The 23,383-nt window shown below is 34.8% G+C and overlaps 1 protein-coding gene across 2 annotated transcripts in view; it reads right to left on the bottom strand.

Moving 5' to 3' along the window:
* ADAMTS6 (ADAM metallopeptidase with thrombospondin type 1 motif 6) overlaps nt 1–23,383 on the bottom strand; it is a 333,597-nt gene that overhangs the window by 59,689 nt on the left and 250,525 nt on the right. For both annotated transcript variants that reach the window (XM_023210467.1, XM_023210468.2), the window contains 5 exons: nt 11,953–12,086; nt 10,804–10,927; nt 10,200–10,280; nt 1,125–1,288; nt 590–728 (listed from right to left, as the gene is read on the bottom strand). In XM_023210467.1, the coding sequence (XP_023066235.1) occupies nt 590–728; nt 1,125–1,288; nt 10,200–10,280; nt 10,804–10,927; nt 11,953–12,086 (642 nt within the window). The remainder of the gene's footprint in view (nt 1–589; nt 729–1,124; nt 1,289–10,199; nt 10,281–10,803; nt 10,928–11,952; nt 12,087–23,383) is intronic.

Raw genomic sequence — 23,383 nt, 5'->3', positions numbered from 1 at the left:
CATCACCAACCACCGCCTAGCAGCTACCTCTGAGGGACTGTAATGGGGTCAGTATACACCATTAACCCAGAACCCAGATACCAGTAATTATTGTAGTATCCCAGTATACAGTCCCTTAACTTTGATGGCAGGAGAAGGGAGTTTGAATAGGATTGTGGCAAACACACAGGCACACAAACACACACAACAAGCACACAGCCGTACATTCTCATCTCCCATTACAAGAAGTTGCATCTGTGATGTCTGATCCTTGCTCATTTTCTTTTTTAAAACTTTTGATGTTCTTTACCAAGAATGTGTTCACGAAAGGCAAACAGCCCACCTTCAAGACAGTCTTGGGAGAAGCACCAGCAGAGACACTCATTGTGCCAAGATGTATTTTACCAACAAATCTGCACAAATTACATAAGGTTGAAAACAAATAGAATATAATATAATTAAAGCAAAGTTTCTTTTGCTAAATTACAGCTTGAAGCAAACCTGCAAGAAATGTTTCCAATTAGCTTTTTTAACAAACACAAAGCATAGCTCCGAATGTGTTTTGTTCTCCATCTTGCCCTCTGGGTGGGCTGCCTAGTGGGCATCTTACCTCCAGCACAAGTAGCTGAGCATTCTGACCAAGGCTGATGATTCCATGTAAAGCCAACTTCATTATCTCCACTGCCAGTTCGAGTGATGGGAACATTGAACTTATACCTAATTCCCAAATTCTGTTCTTGAAGCAGAACCTGCCATTGAAAACAACTGGTGAAGACAATTAAAATACAATGAGCCTTCATTCAGATATTTATTATTCCTTTTGAAGAAGAAAATTTCAAAACAAGTCTTATAGGAAATTTAAGATAATATAAAACACATGCATTTATATCAAATTTTCGCTTCCCATTTTCATGGGTATTTTGGAGCCATTGCTTTCATCTGTCTTGTTTGGTTATAAAAATACTATTCAAGCAAGAGCATGATGGCCTTAACTTTGTACAGTTCTAACACCTTTGGGTAAATCATTTTACCTTTGTTTACCTTAATTTCATCACCTGGAAAACAGGGATAGTAAAACCTGCCCCTTCCTACCTCACAAGGAGGAATTACAAACAGAAGAAATACAATGGCAAAGACGCATTTACCATGATGATGAGATTTTCTGAGGTAGGACCTAGAGCTTCCAAGGATTCTGGTTCATCAGTTGGTCTCTTGTAGTGAAAAGCTGTCCCGGCAACATCAAATTTCCTAGGCCAGTCAATAGTCCAGGCACCATTAATATAGTAATCATCTCCTTCAGATTTTAAAGCTAGAAAACAAATCACAATTCACCTAAAAATGTGAAACTTCATTTACCAAAGTGTCACTGATTAATTACTGCAATAAAGTATACAGTGAATGCTGATTTCCACTTAGAGATATGACTCTTGATCATATTCTTAAGTACAAATTAAAATGGTGATTTTTCATGTGAATGGTAAGAAGATATTACTTAAGTATTTATAATGTCATTAATAGAAAGCAATGAAAGGTTAACCTGGAGGAATAAACATGTGGAATTAGCAAGGAAAATTATGAGAAAAGGAATAACTAGAGATAACAGTTAACATGAGGGTGGGGAGCAGGCTTTCCTTTCCAAATATTGAAATAGTAATTAAATGGATATGGGGTGGGGACGACCTGTTGTACCTGGACACAGACTGATCAACAGAACACAAATCAAACAGATTTAAGAAATATACCCAAGTACATATGAGAATTCTGTTTATGATAAAGGACATATCTTAAATTAGTAAAGAAAAGATAACAAGAAATGGCGGTAAGGCAAAAGACTATTCTCTTGGCAAAAAAATGCTGAATTTATATTTCATTCTTTATATAAGAATAAATGTCACAATTCAACTCCTAGGCACACATCCAAAAGAATTGAAAACAGGTACTCAAACAAATATTTGGAAACACATATTCGTAGTAGCACTATTTCCAATAGCCCCAAATCAAAACAACCCAAATGTTCATCAATGGATGAATAAACAAACAAACGGTGGTATTATAATGTAACAGAATGTTATTCAGCCATAACAAGTAATGAAGTATTGATAACAAGCTGTAATGTGATGAACCTCAAAAACATTAAGTGGAAGAGACCAGACAGAAAAGATCACATATAGTATGCTTTCATTTATATAAAATATCCAGAGTAGGTAAAAAGCCACAGAGATAGAAAGCAGATGGGTAGTTGCCAGGGGATGGGGAATGGGGAGAATGGGGAGGATGGGGAGTAACCTGCTTAATGGATATGGGTTTTTTTTCTGGGGTGATGTAAATGTTTTGGAATGTTCTAAACGCCACTTAATTGTTCACTTCAAATGGTTAATTTTATGTAATGTTAATTTCACCTCAATAAAAACAAAGTTAAAAAAAGAGAGAAAGGATAAATGCCAGATGGGTAAATATTTAAATATAAAAATAGTTAAATCTTAAAATGTCAGGGGAAAATACAGAACTTTTTTTCCTCATAATATTAGGGTATGAAAAGTTTTTCTAAGCATGATAAAAAAACTCAGAAAAAATGTTAATAGATAAACATGCATACTTAAAAAAATATCTCTTACAAGAAATACACACACACACACAGTTTAAAAGTACATGTGGCTGAAAAAGTATTTTTAGTACTAACATACAAAAACTCCTATAAACAAACAAGAAATAAACAAACATGTCAGTTTAATATTTTGTTAGTATGCTAGCTGATTGCAAAAACTGTGATTCATCAGTCCAGATAAACAAGTAGCCCAAAAGGACTAAAGGGTCATGGTACAGAGTCTCTGACTCTCTAGACCTCCAGCTCTTGTCCTTCATACTACAGACCATTGTCATCTCCCAACCCCCATTTGCCTGGCAAAAACATTTGTAGTTTCTTAACTTCAGATATGTTTTCAAGATTCATTTAACTGCCAAAAAATAAATCTGATTAACCTTTTGAGACAGGAACAAGCAAATAGAAGAACTACCTGGCCTTGAACTTTTCCCGAACTTAAAAATTTTTATTTTCAACTCTCACTTGCAGTGGTTTTCTGTCTAGTTTAAAACATTTGGTTTTATAAGGACATCTGAGACTGTCATATATGAAATCGTAAAAATAAAGATAAAAACAACTAAGCAGCTTTGAATTCTCCTTCTCCTTCAGTTTGAGCTCTCACTTCCTTTTTTTTTTTTTTTTTTTCTTTTTTTTTTAATACAACTACTAAATGAAGGAATTCTAACACCTCTTGGCTGTTAGGAATATATAACTAATGGTGCCATAATGTAGCTCAGAAAAATGCCAACCATTTAAGAGGCATTAAGTAAGAATGACTAAAGGAAGATGATGTGGCATTATGAAAAGAGAATTACCAGAGGGGGAAAAAGCTGAGGCTAGAAATCTTTTTCTTTTGAGTATTATTGATGCAGAAAATAATTCAGAATTATGGTGTAAAAATAAAGGAGTCTTCTTAAATAAAAGAAGAGGCTGATGATACTGGTGTTGTGTCTCAAGACACACTCTGGATGTACCCTTATTTTAAAAAGCCTTCAGAGAAAGGGAATGTTATTTTAACTAAAATAAAAACTCATTTAGGTCTCACTAAGGGTTTCTGGAGAGACTAAAACCAACTCAAAGGATTAAACATCAAATAAATAGAACTTCTACTCACTTTCATGTTGAAATAACTGGTATTAGACTTGCCCTCCCATTGTAAATAATCAGAAAACTCACAAAATATGTGAATCAGCTGTTCTCACGCATTGAACAGGACTGTGCAGAGACCATGATCTCCACAACTTTCTGCTTAGAGACACTTTCTTTAGGTGGAGAACCCACCCATGGTGGTCTCACCAAGTGAAGAAGAGAGGTCAGAAACTGGGAAGGCTGACATAGCTGGAATATGCAGGACCAGAGAACAAGAGAGGAGGGAGGAAATCTGTGGCTGAATATTGATCTGCATATGCATAGGATAAAATTACATAAAGTCAGGCAAAAAAACAACTGTGGAGCAGTAAGCAGAACTACTGCATTTCAATCACCAGGCCATTCAATAGACACCCAAGAAGAATCATACTTTTGTAGGAGAGCTGAGCAAGCTCTAGAATAAAGAATATTCTGGATTTACCCAAACAAAGCTCAAAAGCAAACATCAAAAGGATCAAGCCTATCTACAAGTTACTTAACACCCTTTAAAGAAATAAATCAAAATCCAGGCTCTCAACAAAGAAATATTCACAATGTACAACATCCAATGAGAAATTACTACCAGCGTGGAAAAGGAGGAGAATGTGATTCAAACAGGAAGAAGGCAAAGCCAAAGAAACAGACCCAGAAATAACAAAAATTATGGAATTAGCAGAAAATAATTTTCAAGTAGCTATTATATTCAAGAACTTTAAATGAAAACATAAATATAATGGGAAGAAACATGATGACATTACATGTATATACACACATATTTGTAACAGATGGAAACTGAGATCTATACAAAGAAAGGAAGCATGCCAGATAATGGTAAATATGTGGGTAAATGCAAAATAATTTTGCTTGTTTAAAAATTGTTTTTAAAGATAATTGGCTCTTTGAAACAAAAATAATAACCATATATTGTGGGATTTATAACACATAAAGAAGTAAAAAGTATTAAAAAAAAAAAAACAGCACAGAGAATGGAATGGGACAATGGAAGTAAATTGTTGCAAGGGCCTTACATTATATAGTGCAATATTATTTGGAAATGTGCACTTGAGAAGAATGCATATTCTGCTATTTTTGGGTTAGTATACCATTAATGTTCATTAAATTAAAGGACGCAACTATCCTTTGGTTGGATACTTTTTTCATGTTTTTTATATTCTTACTTGCTGCCTTCTTGTTGAAGAATTACTGAAATAATTATGTTGATATCTCCCATTAGAATTGTGGATTTGTTTACTGTTCTTATTAATGGCAAAAGCCACGATTACTTTTGCACCAACTCAATAGTTTGTAAGATTTTTGCTTCATTTATTTTGAAACTATGTTTTAGGTGTGTAGACATTTATGATTGTTACATCTTCTTGATATCTTGAGCATTTTATCATTTTCAAACGTTTCTGTATATTCCTGATAATATTCTATGACCTTACAAAATGGTGCAATATTATTTGGAAATGTATTATGATAAATTAAAAATGCATTTTGTAAATCCTAAAGCAACCACTAATTAAACATAGCAAAGAAGTATAGCTAATAAGCTATTTTACTAGAGATTAAATGGAATACAATAAAACCCATGGTTAATCTAAAAGAAGACATGAAAGGAGAATAAAAGGGGGAAAAAAAAACACACAGGACCAACAGAAAAACAGCAAGATGGTAGGCTTAAACCCAACGATATTGATAATTACATTAAATATAAATGAGCTAAACAAGAAGTTACCAAACTTACAACCCACCTCCTGTTTTTGTAGATGAAGTTCTATTGGAACACAGTCACACCCATTTATTTATTACCTATGTCTGCTTGCAGACGGCAATGGTAGAAGTGAATAGTTGTAACAGAGACTATAAGATTTACTGTCTGACCCTTAACAGAAATAGTTGCCGACCCCAACCCCCCACCAAACTAAAGACTATAATTTAAAAATACAATGACTGTTAGACATAATAAAAAACAAAGATCAAACTACATGTGTCCTAAAAGAAACAGATTTTAAAGACAGATGTACCTACATATGAAAAGTGAATAGACAGAAAAAGATTTACCATGCAAACACTGATCAGAAGACAGCTGGGGCAGCTAGATTGGTATCAGATAAAACAGACTTTGGGTCAAAGAATACTTTTAAGAGATGGGTATCTCACTATGTTGCCCAGGCTGATCTCAAACTCCTGAACTCAATGATTCTCCTGCCTCTGCCTCCCGAGTGGTTGGAATTACAGGCATGTGCCACCATGCCAGACTGGTCATGGAATATTATCAGGAATATAGAGAAACATCTGAAAATGATAAAATGCTCAATATATCAAGAAGATGTAACAATCATAAATGTCTACACACCTAAAACATAGTTTCAAAATAAATGAAGCAAAAATCTTACAAACTATTGGGTTGGTGCAAAAGTAATCGTGGCTTTTGCCATTAATAAGAACAGTAAACAAATCCACAATTCTAATGGGAGATATCAACATAATTATTTCAGTAATTCTTCAACAAGAAGGCAGCAAGTAATGGTATACTAACCCAAAAATAGCAGAATATGCATTCTTCTCAAGTGCACACGTGCTAGACTATAAAACAACCTTAACAAAAAAACTAAAATCATATAAGGTGTGTTTTCTGTCCATAATAGAATTAAACTAGAAATCAGTATCAGAAAAGTATTTGTGAGACACTAAAATATTTGGAAATTAAATAATACCTTCTAAGCCATGGGTCACAAGATAAATAAGGAAATATTTAAAACTTCATAAGGAAAATACAATGTATCAAATGTCTGATGAAATGTACAGTAAAAAAATGCTTATTTTATAGTAGAAAAAGATTTTTAATCAGTAATTTAAGTTTGTATCTTGAGAAGCTAGAACAAATAAGAACAAATTAAACAAAGTGAATAGAAAAAAAGAAACAAACAGAAGAGTGGGAATCAATGTAATGCAAAATAGACAAACAATACAGAAAATCATTTAAACCATAAGCTTGTTCTTTAAAAAATCAATACAATTAATAAAGCCCTTGTTAGGATTACCGAGGTAAAGAAAGAAGACACAAATTTTCAATACGGAAAATGAAAAGAAGAGCCATTGTTACAGATCCTACAGATATTAAAAGCATAATAAGAAAATATTATGCATAATTTTATGCCAATAAAGTTGAAAACTTTACTATAAAAATTCCCACATTAAAAACTTCCCACAAAGACAACTCCATTCTAGATGGCTTCACAGTTGAATTCTATCAAACATTAAAAAATAATAACAATTCTCTCCAGAGAAAGGAACACTTCTCAAGCCATTTTATGAAGCCAGGCTTAACCTGATACAAAAACCAGCAAAGAAATCACAAGAAAAAGACTCTAGAAAAATATCTCTCATGAACATAGGTCCAAATATTCTTAATAAAATATTAGCTAAATCAATTCCAGCAATATATAAGAGTAATAATAGATCATGAAAAAGTGGTTTATAGCCCAAGAATATTAGATGGATTTTACATTTGAAAATTAATCAATGCATTTACTATATTAACAGAAAAAGGGAGGGCAAAACCCAACCTAATCATGTCAATAGATTCAGACATCTTCAATACCTATTCATGACTAAAACTCTTAGAAAACTAGAAATAAAAGGGAACATCCTCAAACTGACAAAGAGTCATTACATAAATCTTCTAGCTAATGTTATATTTAATGGTTAAAAACAACAAGGAATGATTTGCCTTTAAGATTGGTTGAAAACAAAAGGCCACCTAGTCTCCTTATTTATTCAACATTGTACTAAAGGTCATGAACACTACTATAAGGCAAGAAAAAACAAATAAAGGGCATAAAGACAGGAAAGATAGAAGTAAAAGTGCCTTTGTTCAAGGATGACATGATAATATATACAGAAAATCCAAATGAATTTACAAAACAACTGTCAGAAGTAATATGTGAGTGAACCAGGTTTCAGGACATGAGGGCAATATAAAAAGAAATCAACTATATTATTACATAACAACAAAAAACTGGAAATTAAATTAAAATACAGTAGTATTTACAATAGCACCAAAAAGCATGATTAGATTTAACAGAACATGTGTGCAAGACCTATATACTAAAAATGAAACATTGGTGAAAAAATTTTAAAAAGACCTAAATAAATGTAGAGGTAAATCTTTTCACATATTAGAAAACTCAATTTTAAGATGTCAATTCTCCACAATTTAACCTATAGATTCCATATACTCTCTTTTTGTATAAAAAGACTTGTCTCAATTGACAAGTTCATGCTAATATGTATATAGAAAAACAAAGGACCTAGAAAAGCAAAAATAAATTTGAGAAAGAGCACATTCAAGGACTAATGCTTCTGGATTTTGAGACCCACTGGGAAGTTCGATTACTCAATACAGTGTGGTGCTGGTTTAAGAACAGAAACCTAGATCAATGGGTGAGAAGAGAAATAGACTCATCCATGTATGCTTAATTGATCTCTCACAAATGTATCAGGGTCATTCAATGGAAGAAGTGATAGTCTTTTCAACAAACAGTGTTACAGCAATTGAATATTCATATGAAAAAATGGAACATCAACCCTTACTTTATACCTTATATAAAAATTAACTTAAAATGACTACATGTGTTTGTTTTTCAATTTTATTTTTGAATTTCATGCATCTTACATTTCTTATCATAGTTTCAAGTCGTAAGTTCATTACTCTAAGTGTTAAATCAAAGGACAGGGTGTTACTCAAGTAAATAAATAATTGTTCTTCCCCAAATAGATTTGCCTGGTTGTCTCTCCCCCTCATAGGTATCAGTCGTAGTATGCACAATACACGTCTTTAATGACTGTATTTTGTATTTGTATTTTACATTTAATGAATATATTTTATATTTTGTAGACCATATATTTAAACATAAAAATAAAAACTATAGCTTCTTAAATATTGAAAACTACCTTTTCAATCTCGGAGCAGGCAAAATTTCTAAGATAGGACGTGAAAGCACAAACCATTAAAAAATTAATAAATTGAATTTCATCAAAATTAAAAGACACTTCAAAAAATGAAGAAGCAAGCAGAAACTAGGAGAAAATATCCATAAAATATATCTGACAAAGACTTCTATCCAGAATATATAAAGAACTCATAATTCAAAAAAAGGAAAAAAAAGTTTAAATGGGTAAAATATTTGTGTAGACACTTCACTAAAAAAAAATCCATATGGGTAGAATTAAAAAGACTGACAATACCAAGTACTGACAAGGATGTAGAGCAGCTAGAACTCTTCTGTATTACTGAAGAAATATAAAATAATACATCCATTTTGGGAAACATTTTCATACTTTCTTTTTTTCCAGCTTTGTTGAGGTATAACTCACAAATAAAATATTGTAAGTTTAAGGTATGCAATGTGATTATTTTATATACATAAACACTGTGAAATAAATACCACAATCAAGCTAATGTACATATCCATAACCTCCTACAGTTGCCTTTTTTGTATGTGGTGACAATCAGATCTATTCTCTTAACAAATTTCAAGTATACAATACGTTTTATTAACTTTTAAGTATATTAAGTATATTAGATATGTAGAATTTATTCCTCTTATAACTGAAAGTTTGTACTCTTTGACCAACATCTTCCCATTCCACCTCCTCCCTGCCCCATCGTAAATACCCTTACACTCTCTGTTTAACTTTTTTAGAATCCACATGTAAGTGAGATCATGCAGTATTTGCCTTTCTGTGTCTGGCTTATTTAGCTTAGCATGATGTCCTCCAGGTTCATCCATACCGTTGCAAATGAAAAGTTTCCTTGTTTTTTTAAGGCTGAATAATATTCTATTGCATACAGATAAAACAAGTTTTTGTATCCATTCATCTATTGACAGATATTTATGTTGCTTCCATATCTTAGCTATTGTGAATAAGGCTGTAATGATCATGTGAGTGTGGATATCTCTTTGAGATAGTGGTTTATTTTATTTTACTTATTTTTTTGAGATGGAGTCTCGCTCCGTCGCCCAGGCTGGAGTGCAGTGGCGCGATCTCGGCTCACTGCAGGCTGCGCCTCCCGGGTTCATGCCATTCTCCTGCCTCAGCCACCCAAGTAGCTGGGACTACAGGCGCCTGCCACCACGCTCGGCTAATTTTTTTGTATTTTTAGTAGAGACGGGGTTTCACCGTGTTAGCCAGGATGGTCTCGAACTCCTGACCTCGTGATCCACCCGCCTCGGCCTCCCAAAGTGCTGGGATTACAGGCATGAGCCACCATGCCTGGCCTGATTTTTTTTTTTTACATATAAAATAACCCAGTGAAGAGTAAGATATAAATTATAATTTTTCTCTTTAGCATTGTACATGTGGTCCTATAAAACTTGGAGCTTACTTCATTTTTAGCATGAAAGTGATCTACCTCAAAGCAGCATGCATTTTCCTTCATGATATGGTGCTATTTTTCCTCATTAACTAAAATCTAGCAAACTAACATACCAGTCTAACATACCAATATAGTTCTTTGACATGGCAACTTCTCTGACTTCAATGTGAACAGAGCCTCTTGGTATCTGCACCACTTCCATGTAGCCTGGAACACAGAAGACAGCCAGTATTAAGCAGCCTTGGTCAGGAAATGAGAATTTGGTAACCATTCAATACTAATAGTTTCCTTATTATTCCATTCTTTCTTTGACTTTGCATTTTATGAGTTATGAAATATGGGCAAATTACCCTTTGGGTTCATGAACACATTTTAGAGAAGCAGTATTTAACAGTCTTTTTCTCTAAAATCATCTCAAGATATTTTAAAAGCCTCAACACGTATAATAATGGTTCCTTTTCTTCCTCAGCACATGCCCCTCATATCAATGCTCTGTGAGAATGTACACCTTAAAGAAACATGGCTAAATGAAGTTAAGTAGGGAGAATATTTCCTTAAAATATCTTACATGAAGCCACGTTTGACACTAAAATGACTGAAAGCAATTTGGGGAAGAAAACATTGTCTCCCTAAATAAAGAAATCTGAAAAAAGGGGGTAGAGGAAACCAAGGGTTTTGGCTCCTCCAAGTACACCAGAGGTGTGAGGAAGAGTTCTCTCTACATACTCACCTCCCCTGGGCAGTGAATCATTGAAGAACCCTTCAATGGCATCACATGTGCTTCCGTCCCCTCCACAGACTCGACATCTATCTTCCCTAGCGTCAGATCCCAAAATATTATCACAACCTACGTGCTGAAAACACAGAGGAATATTCAGTGTGTCAAGAGAGAAATTCTTGGAATCATAACCAATCAAATACATATAACTTATTTATTTGCTTGTTTTTCCAGTAAAGAAAATAAAAATAAGGTAATCCATGAATAAAAACCATACTTGGGTCTTTGTTATTTGAAAAACTGGGATACTGCCACAAAAATGACTTTTTCTTCAAGAAAATAAAGTACCCCTTGCCTACAGATACATAAACACACACAAATATCATACACAAACTGAATCATTATCAGATATATTTATAGACAAGTAGCCAGAAGGATAGCAACTTTTCCAAGAAATTATGAGACTATGTAAAATGGTGCTTTTTATCTCATCTTTCTCATTTTGAAGCACTTAATTTGTGCTTCTCTTTAAAGTAAAACAAAACCAGACAAGTAAAAAAATTTATGAAAATAGTGGTTTTTGTGGCTTTTCTTATTATGACACAATCATACACAGATCTAGGAAAGTAGCATGGATTTGCTCCTACAATTCCCAACTAGTCTGACTAATTCCCTAAAGCAAATGCTTTAATAAGATAAAGACTAACTCCACAATGAAAACCATTGTAAATGCTTCAAAAGGAGATAAAGTAGGAGGAGCGTTACTGTTTCACACTTCGAGGAAAATTTATGCTATGAAATTTATCAAATAATCTTCCAAAAGAACATATGGTAGGCATATGAATCCTCATTCTCTCTCTTTTTCTATCATTTTGTTTGTAAACAGAAGAATAACGGAAATTAAAATCCAAAATATTTTCATATTTCTGGCAATCACTGTAAAAATAACTAGAACACCAGAATAAAGCACATTTGTATGGTGCTTGAATATGAATGGGTCATTTTACCTTTATATATTTTATTATTCTTAATGAGAATTGAATTTCTCTAAAATGTGGCCCTCTTTTTTTAACAAAATTAAACATCATATTAAATAGGAGTTAATGAGAAAAAGACAAAAGTCTCAAAAACCCTAACAGAAAGGAGTAATATCTGAGCAACCTTGCATTCTCCATTGATGCAGATATCCAGTGAATCCGCACTGCACTGGGTCCCATCGATCACTGCAGGAGCACGTTCAGTGTAGAAATTATAACCTTCAGCCAAGCAGTTTAATGCACAAGGTTTTACCCCACCTGGACAAATATGGTAGAAGATAAATAAGTGGAGTGGTTGTCCTAATGAACAGTGATTCAGTATTATCCATAGCAAATTTATAATTCACGTAGACATCATCCCCTGCTTACATGCCTGATTGTGTAGGTTTCTTTACTCCTTTTCTAAAATTTCACCTTTATTTTAATTGGTTGTGCAACTTAAAGGGGACTTAATCAGCAGTTTTCAGGTTTAAAAGTTTCAGGTATTTCCATTATATATTTATAATATAATTATATATTTATAATGTATTTTATATTTCTATCTTCCACTATATATTTATAATTTAGGTAGAAAGGGATTATAGTGAAGGTAATTGAATGTTTTTTAAAAAAATAAATGAAAGAAAAACAATTTTTTTTGAGATGGAGTCTCACTCTGTCGCCCAGCCTGGAGTGCAATGGCACCATCTCGGCTCACTGCAACCTCTGCCTCCTGAATTCAAGAGATTCTCCTGCCTCAGCCTCCTGAGTAGCTGGGATTACAGGCGCCTGCCACTATGCCCATCTAATTTTTGTATTTTTAGTAGAGACAGGGTTTCACCATATTAGTCAGGCTGGCCTTGAACTCCTAACGTCAGGTGATCCACCTGCTTCAGCCTCCCAAAGTGCTGGAATTATACAGGCGTGAGCCACTGTACCGGCCAAGAAAAACAATTTTTTTAAAAAACCTAAGAAAATAAACTTTAAGGATGCTTGCAAAAAGAACCTTGTCTAACAAATAGAAGTTTCTGCTACATATGTTACTGAAGCTGACACAAAAACTCTACTACATCAAGTAAGGATGTGGTAGTTATAAAATAAAATAAAACTAAATTTGTACCTGCCTTAAACATATCATAGTCTGTGAACCTGGATTTAGCATGGATATAAATTTTTATGATTAGCAAATCAAAACTAAAATTAACTATAACTTTAAATTTGAATAATTCTTATCAAATTAATCAAAGATAAATATAAAATATAGTCTTACGTTTGAATAATTAAAACACTAATTTTCTTTGTGAATAAATACATATAGTAACTTGAACATTTTCATTTTGTCATTGAAATTTGTGTTAAGGCTGAAGTTAAAAATAGGCTTAAGTAATAGAAATTTTAAAAACAGAGTACATATCGTAACTACAGTATATTGGAAAAATAGCAATAAATGTGGAGTTATTGTATTAAAAGCAGCACATGATAAAGCTACTATTTGTAAAAATGTAATTATTGACTTAATCATGACTTAAAATATTTTCTTTTGTACCTCTATTTCATCACTTTGATCATATCTAATTATGCTGCTAAAATTTCTCTTTGAAATAAAGACTACTTCTAATAAAGGAAATAAAGCAGAAAGATGAAATGACGTGCCTGCATCTCAGTGAAGTTCTTAGAAATCATGTTTCTGCAGGTTGACGGTAAGTAAAGAAAAAAAAATAGACTGGGTCGTAGAGTCAATGATAAATTAGAGAGAGCATATTCCAATAAAGGAGATCACTGCTACAGTTGAATGTTGTTCAACTGTACAGTTTAATGTTGTTATGCAAGAAGATAGTCCAATATTGTCAGTCTGTTTTTTCAAGAAGAGATGAAAATTTAAGTTTTTTTCCCCATCTAAACTCTTCTTGTTTTTAAATGTAGCAACTGATCCAAAGTTTAGTTAAAAAAAACATACTATGGGAGGCTAAAATATGTATGCAGATAAAAACTGGTCCCTAAATTGCCAACTTACAACCTCTGGCCTGAGTCTATGTTTTCTTCCATTTTCAATGTTTCTAGGCTATAGAGCTTCTATCTAACTTATAATGTGATTTTTAGCCTTAGGTTAATGATTAATGATTAATTTTGCCATACTGAGCATAGAAATAACAAGTAATAAATAAAATAATTTCTTCCCAAACTGATAACACAACTACTTATATTTATTTTTATATGATTCTTATGAACTAAATTACCCTAAATGTCCATGAATCTTAACAGAAATTTCTTCATTATTACCTAATACAGTTCTTCTCTCATTTTTTTATCGTAATGCTTTGGAATTTAATATAGCATTTTATGCATGAGGCTTTTAAAAGAGAAGCTGAGTCTTCTGTTTATTCAATTTTAACATTAATTATGTAAGGTAATATTTGATAGGCAGGACATATAAATACTATGGTTATAATCCTTAGCCCACTATACTATGTGATGAAAATGGGAATAAGTTTCTTGTTTACTGCTGAAGATGCGTTCAGCTTCTTCTGATATAATGAGCTTTCAGAAAAGGTACTAGAGTGACATCAGCAAGCTGGTGGAAGAGGAGCTTTCTATTGTCATCTTCCTGCAAAAGGATCAATTTTGACAGCTACTTATAGACAAGTGTACTTTTATGGGACTCCAGCAGAAAAGTTCCAGCACGCCATTGGAGAAAAAAAAATCCCCAAACAGACAAATTGAAGAGGTTTAAGACCAGTTTCACGTCACCTGTATCACACCTCCCTCAAGGCAGCACAGCTCAGTGAAAAGAGAGACTCCCTGCCACCCTCCCCAGCCTGTGATTCTCCCACGGGGAAAGTGAGAGTACAGAGAGTAAGCACCAAGCTCCCCTAGCTGTATGGGACACTGCCTAAGAGTCCTACTGTTTCCTTGCCTCATTCAGAATACTGAGGTGATCAGCATGGCTAAGTGGTTGGAAGAGCCTGGGAGTAGAGACGAGAGGCCATAGGCCCAAGTAACCACTCCACGGACTCTGTTGGGAAGCCAACTCATGAGCCATTTGAGATGTTTTGCCTATGGGCCACCTCACAACTAGCCAATAGTTGCGTCAAAAACTCTGCATGCCCCATCCTCCCCCAACTATTATATGCCAGCTGCCCAAGCATGCTCCCATGGATGAAAGTGTAAGCATTTTATGCAGACAGCCACCACAACTTTGCAGGATTGGGAGAAGTCATGACTTAAGCACTTAGGAAACCACCCTAGAAAAAACAAACAGGAGGCTCTCAGCACCTGGTTCAGCTTTGTGGAATCCAGAGAGGGATACATTCTTAAGAATTCCTCACCAAGACAGAATAAGAGGTGTGGAGTAGGCACATCCATAGAAAAGGTCTGAGAGAGCCTCAGAATCTTTAACTGGGCTGTATGGTGAAGACATTTTTCTCTGGATGCCAATCAGTAAAGACTGCATTCTCCAAATGCAAAGACAGCAACACAATACTTCAAGGAACCAGAAGAAAAATCAAGAAAACATGATACCACCAAGAAACATAGTAATATTCCAATAACCAACCCGAAAGACATGGAGATCAATGAATGGCATGAAAAACAATTCAAAATAATTGTTTTAAGGAAGGTGAGAGAACTATAAGAGAACACACACAACTTAATGAAATCAGAAAAACAATACATGAACAAAGTGAGAAGTTCAATAAAGAGACAGAAATCATTAATCAAAACAGATTCTGGAGGTGAAGAAAACAATGAATAAAATGAAAAAATGCAATAGAGAGCATCAACAGTAGACTTGATCTAGCAGAGGAAAGAATCTATGAACTTGAAGAGGGGTCATTTAAAAATCTCCAGTCAGAGGAAAAAGAATAAAAAGGATTTATGGGACATCACCAAGATAACTACATTTTCACATTATAGGAATCTTACATGGAAAAGAAAGTGGAATAGGCTTATTTAAAGAAATAATGGCTGAAAACTTCCCAAATCTAGAGAGCAATATGGACATTCAAATACATGAAGCTCAAAGATCTCTAATAAGGCTCAACCCAATGAAGACTTCACACACACATTATAATTAAACTGTCAAAAATCAAGGACAAAGAATTTTGAAGGCAAGAGAAAAAAGATTCATACCATACAAGGGAACATCATAGGTCTATCAGCAGATTTCTCAGCAGAATCCCTGCAGGCCAGAAGAGGCTGATAGTTACACTAATTTGTGAATGGACTACAATATAAAAAGATAAGACTATAACATCAAAAATACAAAATAGAAGAGTAAAAGTGTCAAATTTTTGTATATGATTGAAGGTAAGTTGTTAACAGCTTAAAACAGACTATTATAACTATAGATTTTTATATAAGCCTCATTGTAATCACAAAGGAAAATACTTATAGCAGATATATATATATATATAATCTGCTATATATATATATATGAAATCAAAGCACACTACTACAGAAAATAATCAAATTACAAAGGAAGACAGCCAGAGAAAAATAAAGAAACAAAAAAGTCTATAAAACTGCCAGAAACAATTGACAAGATATAAATAGTAATTATTTATAATCCTTTGGGTATATACCCAGTATATACCCAGTAGTGGGTTGGCTGGGTCATATGGTACATCTAGTTCTAGATCCTTGAGGAATCGCCACACTGTTTTCCATAATGGTTGAACTAGTTTACAATCCCACCAACAGTGTAGAAGTGTTCCTATTTCTCCACATCCTCTCCAACACCTGTTGTTTCCTGATTTTTTAATGATTGCCGTTCTAACTGGTGTGAGATGGTACACCAACATGGCACAAGTATACATATGTAACAAACCTGCACGTTATGCACATGTACCCTAGAACTTAAAGTATAATAAAAAATAAATAAAATAAAATTAAAAAATAATAAAAATAAATAAATAGTAATTATTGAAACATAATTACTTTAAATGTAAATGGATTAAATTCTATAATGAAAAACAAAATGAATTTTTTTTAAAAAAAACAAGACAACTCTATATTGCCTACAAGTGACTCACTTCAGATTAATAACACACATAGACTAAAAGTGAAGTGATGGGAAAATATATTCCATGGAAACAGAAACCAAAACAGAGCTGGGAGAGCTATACTTTTATCAGGCAAAATAGGCTATTAGTCAAAAACTGTAACAAGAGACAAAGTCACTATATAATGATAAAGGAGTCAATTCATGAATTCAGTACAATTTACCATTGTAAATATGCACCCAACATTGGAGTACCTAAATATATAATGCAATATTAAAATACAATGAGAGAAATAGACAACAATTCAATAGGAAGATACTTCAGTAGTCTACTTTCAACAATGGATAGATCATCCAGACAGGTTCCCAATAAGAAAAAGATGCACTTGAATTATACTTTAAAGCAAACAGAATTAATAGACATGCAAAAAATTCCATCCAGAAGCATCAAAATATACTGTCTTTTCAAGCCCACACAGAAAATTTTCCAGGATACATATATGTTAAGCTACAAAACAAGTCTTAACAAATTTAAGATTGAAATCATATCAAGCATTTTTCTGACCACAATGGTATAAAACTAGAAATCAGTTACAAAAAGAAAATGGGAAAATTCACAAATATGTGGAAATTAAAGAACAGGCTCCTGAACAATCAATGGGCCAAAGAAGAAATAACAAAGTAAATTTAAAAGTATCTTATGACAAGCAGCTGGGTGTGGTGGCTCACACCTGTAATCCCAGCACTTTGGGAGGCCGAGGTAGGTGGATCACTTGAGGTCAGGAGTTTGAGACCAGCCAGGTCAACATGTTGAAACCTAGTCTCTACTAAAACTACAAAAAGTTAGCCAGTCATGGTGCTACACAGCTGTAATCCCAGGTACTCGGTAGGCTGAGGCAGGAGAATCACGTGACCCTGGGAAGCGGAGGTTGTAGTCAGCCAAGATTGCACCACTGCCCTCCAGCCTGGATGACTAAATGAGATTCTGTCTCAAAAACAAACAAACAACAACAACAACAAAAAAACAAAACCAAAACAAACAAACAAAAAACCTTATGACAAGTAAAAACAGAAACACAACATTCCAAAACTTATGAGATGCTGCAAACGCACTTCAAGGAGAAAAGCTTATAGCAATAAATGTCTAACATGAAAAAAGGAGAAAGATTTCAAACAAACAACTTAACTTTACATCTCAAGGAACTAGAAAAGGAAGAATAAACTAACCCCAAAGTTAGAAGAAGGAAGAAAATAACAAAGCTCAGGGCAGAAATAAATAGAGAAAAGAAAACGAATTGAAAATATAAACAAAACTGAGTTGGTTTCTTTGAAGATAAACAAAATTGACCTATCTTTAGCTACACTAAGAGAGAAAGAGAAAAGCCTCAAATAAAAATCAGAAATGAAAGAGGAGACATTACAACGGACACCACAGAAATGCAAAGGACCATGAGACTACTATGGACACTTATATGTCAACAATTTAAACTAGAAGAAATGAATAAAGTTCTAGAGACATACAACAAGGACTGAATCATGAAGTCTGAATAGAAAATCTGAGCAGACAATAACAAGAAGAGAGGTTGAAACACTAAAAAAAAAAAAAAAACCTCTCATCAAATAAAAGTGCAATATTATACTTCACCAGTGAATTATACCAAACATTCAAAGAAGAATTAATACCAATTTTTCTCACACTCTTTCAAAAACATTGCAGAGAAGGGAATACTCCAAATGCATTTTATGAGGGTAGCATTACCCTGATAACAAGCCGGACAATGATACTTATGAAAAAGAAAATTACAGGCCAATATCCCTGATGAACATGGATATAAAAGTTTTTGACAAAATACTAGCAAATTAAATTAAATAGCAAATTAAAAGGATCATTCAACATGATCAAGTAGGGTTTATCCTGAGGATGCAAGGACGATTCAACATACACAAAACAGGCACTGTAATACACCATGTTAACAAAACGAAGGAGAAAATCCAAATGATCATCACAATAGATGCAAAAATAGCATCTGACAAAATTCAATATTTTTTCATTATAAAAATTAAGGATAGAAAGAATATACCTCAACACAATAAATGTCCTATATGACAAGCCCACAGCTAACATTGTACTCAGTGATGAAAGGCTGACATTTTTTCCTCTAAGATCAGGAACAAGGTAACGATGCCCATTCTCACTACTTCCATTCAACATAGTACTGAAGTCTTAGTCTGAGCAAATAAGCAAGAAAAAGAAATAAAAGGCATGCAAGACGGAATGGAAGAAGAAAAATTGTCTCTGTTTGCTGACAACATATTCTTATACACAGAAAACCCTAAAGGCTCCACCAAAAGCTGTTAGAACTAATACCAAAATTCAGTAAATACAGATACTAAAATCAACAAACAAAAATCAGTCCATTTATAGAAATGGACTGACATATAATTGAAATGGGATTAAAGAATTAAACATAAGACTACTAGAAGAAAATATAAGGGCAAAGCTCCAGCACAACGGTCTTGGCAATGATTTCTTGGATATGACACCAAAAGCACAGACAACAAATGCCAAAATAAACAAGCAGGGCTATGTCAAACTAAAAAGTTTCTGCACAGCAAAGGAAATGATCAATAAAATGAAAAGGCAATCCACAGAATAGGAGAAAATACCCAAAACATATAAGGAACTCATACAACTCACTAGTTTAAAAAAAACAACTAATTAAAAGGCTAACAATGAATTACATAAGACAGAAATTAAGAAAACAATCTTATTTATAATAGCATCAAAAATAGGTATAACACTGATGAAAAAAATTGAAGAACACACAAATAATGGAAAGATGTCATGTGTTCATGGATTGGAAAGATCAATATTGTCAAAATGTCCATACTTCCCAAAGTGATCTATGCATTCAATGCAATCTCTATCAAAATTCCAATGATATTTTTCATAAAAATAGAAAAAACATCCTAAAATTCATATGAAACTAAAAAGACTCCAGATAGCCACAGCAATCTTAAACAAGAACAACAAAGCTAGAGGCATCACACTTCCTGATTTTGAACTATATTACTAACCTGTAGCAATCAGAACAGTATAGTATTTTATTAAAACAGATAAGTAGAGCAATGGAACAAATATTAAGCCTGAAAATAAGCCCATGCATATATAGTCAACTAATCTTTGACAAAGGTACCAAGAAAATAGAGTGAGGAGAGGATAGTCTCTTCAATAAGTGCTGTTGAGGAAAATAGATGTTCACATGCAAAACAGAAAAAAAAAAAAAAAAAAAAGAAAGAAAAAGAAATTGGATGTTTATACCATACACAAAAATCAACTGAAATGGGATTAAAGAATTAAACATAAGACTACTAGAAGAAAATATAAGGGCAAAGCTCCAGCACAACGGTCTTGGCAATGATTTCTTGGATATGACACCAAAAGCACAGACAACAAATGCCAAAATAAACAAGCAGGGCTATGTCAAACTAAAAAGTTTCTGCACAGCAAAGGAAACGATCAATAAAATGAAAAGGCAATCCACAGAATAGGAGAAAATACCCAAAACATATAAGGAACTCATACAACTCACTAGTTTAAAAAAAACAACTAATTAAAAAATAGGTAAAGAATGTGAATAGAGTTTTTTTTTTCCCAAAGAAGAGACACAAATGGCCAACAGTTATATGAAAAGGTGTACAAAATCACTAATCATAAGGGAAATGCAAATAAAAACCACCATGAGATATTACCTCACACATGTTAGGATGGCTAGTACAAAAAAGTCACAAGATAATAAGTATAGGTAAGGATGTGGAGAAAAGAAAACTCTTATATACATTATCGGTAGGAATGTAAACTAGCAGTGCCATTATGGAAAACAGTATGCAGGCTTCTCCAAAAATTAAAAATAGAATAACCATATGATCCAGCGATCCCACTTCTGGGTATATATCCAAAGGAAATGAAATCACTATCTTGAAGAGATACCTACAATCCCATGTTCATTGAAGCATTATTCACAATAGTCAAGATATGGAAACAACCCAAGTGTCTGTCAACAGATGAATGGATAAGAAAATTGTTTTATACAGACATATAGAATGAAATATCCATCTTAAATGAGGAAGAAATAAAGAAATGCTGGGGCACATCATGCTAAGAGAAATAAGTGAGATACAAATACTATATGATCTCACTTATGTGTGGAATCTAAAAAAGTCAAACTCAGAGAGAGAAGGGTGTTTATCAGGGATTGGGTGGAAATAGGGAGATGTTGCTCACAGGGTACAAGCTTTCAGTTATAAGAGGGATCAGTTGTAGAGATCTAATATAGTATAGTTAAGAATAATGTATAGTATATTTTAAATTTGTTGAGAGTAGATCTTAGGTATTCTCATCATACACAGAAAAAAGGTAACTATGTAAGGTGATGGATACATTAATTAGCTTGATTATGGTAATCATTTCACAGTATATATGTATATCAAAACATTACATTATACACCTTAACTATATACAATTTTTATTTGTCAATTATATGTCAGCGAAACTGGGGAAACTAAGGCTGTTGTGACAGTTAATACTGAATGTCAACTTGATTGGATTGAAGGATACAAAGTACAGATCCTGGGTGTGTCTGTGAGGGTATTGCCAGAGGAGACTAACATTTGAGTTAGTGGGCTGGGAAAGGCAGACCTACCCTTAATCTGGGTGGGCACAATCTAATCAGCTGCTAGCTAGGCTAGAATATAAGCAGGCAGAAAAATGTGAAAAGAGAGACTGGCCTAGCGTCCCAGCCTACATCTTTCTCCCATACTGGATGCTTCCTGCCCTGGAACATTTGACTCCAAGCTCTTCCATTTTGAAACTCAGACTGGCTCTCTTTGTTCCTCAGCCTATAGATGGCCTATTGTGGGACCCTGTGATTGTGTGAGCAAATACTTAATAAACTCCTCTTTATATATATTCCATCAGTTCTGTCCCTCTAGAGAACCCTGACTAAGGCTGGGCACGGTGGCTCAAGCCTGTAATCCCAGCACTTTGGGAGGCCGAGACGGGCGGATCACGAGGTCAGGAGATCGAGACCATCTTGGCTAACCCAGTGAAACCCCATCTCTACAAAAAAAACAAAAAACACTAGCTGGGCGAGGTGGCGGGTGCCTGTAGTCCCAGCTACTCGGGAGGCTGAGGCAGGAGAATGGCGTAAACCCGGGAGGCAGAGCTTGCAGTGAGCTGAGATCCGGCCACTGCACTCCAGCTTGGGCCACAGAGGGAAGCTCCGTCTCAAAAAAAAAAAAAAAAAAAAAAAAAAAAGACAACCCTGCCTAATACAGTTGTTAATTCCAGAAAGGAATTAAAATGATTTTCTAAATGAAAGGTCATATTAACCAATTACCTTAAGTTAACGCTTAGTATGAATTTAGGATTAATTCACTATGCATGAAATTATGTAGATGGTAATTATTAAGTCTGTAAATTATTTCAGAGACTTCTCCTATACTATGGCAAAACAATCTCAAAGGTATATGCACCTAATAAAAAAGATTCAAATACATGAAGCAAAATCTTCTTAAAAATGAAAGCAAAGCCATATAATAGTTGGAGATTTTAACACACCACTCTCAATAATTGATAGAATGAGGGTAGAAAAAAATCAGAAAGAGGGGGGCGGAGCAAGATGGCCGAATAGGAACAGCTTCAGTCTCCATCTCCCAGCGCGAGCGACACAGAAGACCGGTGATTTCTGCATTTTCAACTGAGGTACTGGGGTCATCTCACTCGGGAGTGCCGGACAATCGGTGCTGGTCAGCTGCTGCAGCCCGACCAGCGAGAGCTGAAGCAGGGCGAGGCATTGCCTCACCTGGGAAGCGCGAGGGGGAAGGGAGTCCCTTTTCCTAGCCAGGGGAACTGAGACACACAACACCTGGAAAATCGGGTAACTCCCACCCCAATACTGCGCTGTAACACCGGCACACCAGAGATTATATCCCACACCTGGCTGGGAGGGTCCCACGCCCAGGGAGCCTCCCTCCTTGCTAACACAGCAGTCTGCGGCAATCTAACCACAAGGCAGCAGCGAGGCTGGGGGAGGGGCGCCCGCCATCGCTGAGGCTTAGGTAGGTAAATAAAGCCGCTGGGAAGCTAGAACTGGGTGGAGCTCACAGCAGCTCAAGGAAACCTGCCTGTCTCTGTAGACTCCGCCTCTGGGGACAGGGCTCAGCTAAAGCAGCAGAGGCCTGTCCAGACGCGAAGGACTCTGTCTGACAGCTTTGAAGAGAGCAGTGGATCTCCCAACATGGAGGTTGAGATCTGAGAAGGGGCAGTCTGCCTGCTCAAGTGGGTCACTGACCCCTGAGTAGCCTAACTGGGAGACATCTCCCACTAGGGGCAGTCTGACACCCCACACCTCACAGGGTGGAGTACACCCCTGAGAGGAAGCTTCCAAAGCAAGAATCAGACAGGTGCACTCGCTGTTCAGCAATATTCTGTCTTCTGCAACCTCTGCTGCTGATACCCAGGCAAACAGGGTCTGGAGTGGACCTCAAGCAATCTCCAACAGACCTATAGCTGAGG

The sequence above is a fragment of the Piliocolobus tephrosceles genome, chromosome 4, assembly GCF_002776525.5.
Source record: "Piliocolobus tephrosceles isolate RC106 chromosome 4, ASM277652v3, whole genome shotgun sequence".
Taxonomy (NCBI): Eukaryota; Metazoa; Chordata; class Mammalia; order Primates; family Cercopithecidae; genus Piliocolobus; species Piliocolobus tephrosceles.
The sequence above is the reverse complement of the archived record's forward strand: the minus strand, read 5'-3'. Positions and strand labels throughout refer to the sequence as shown.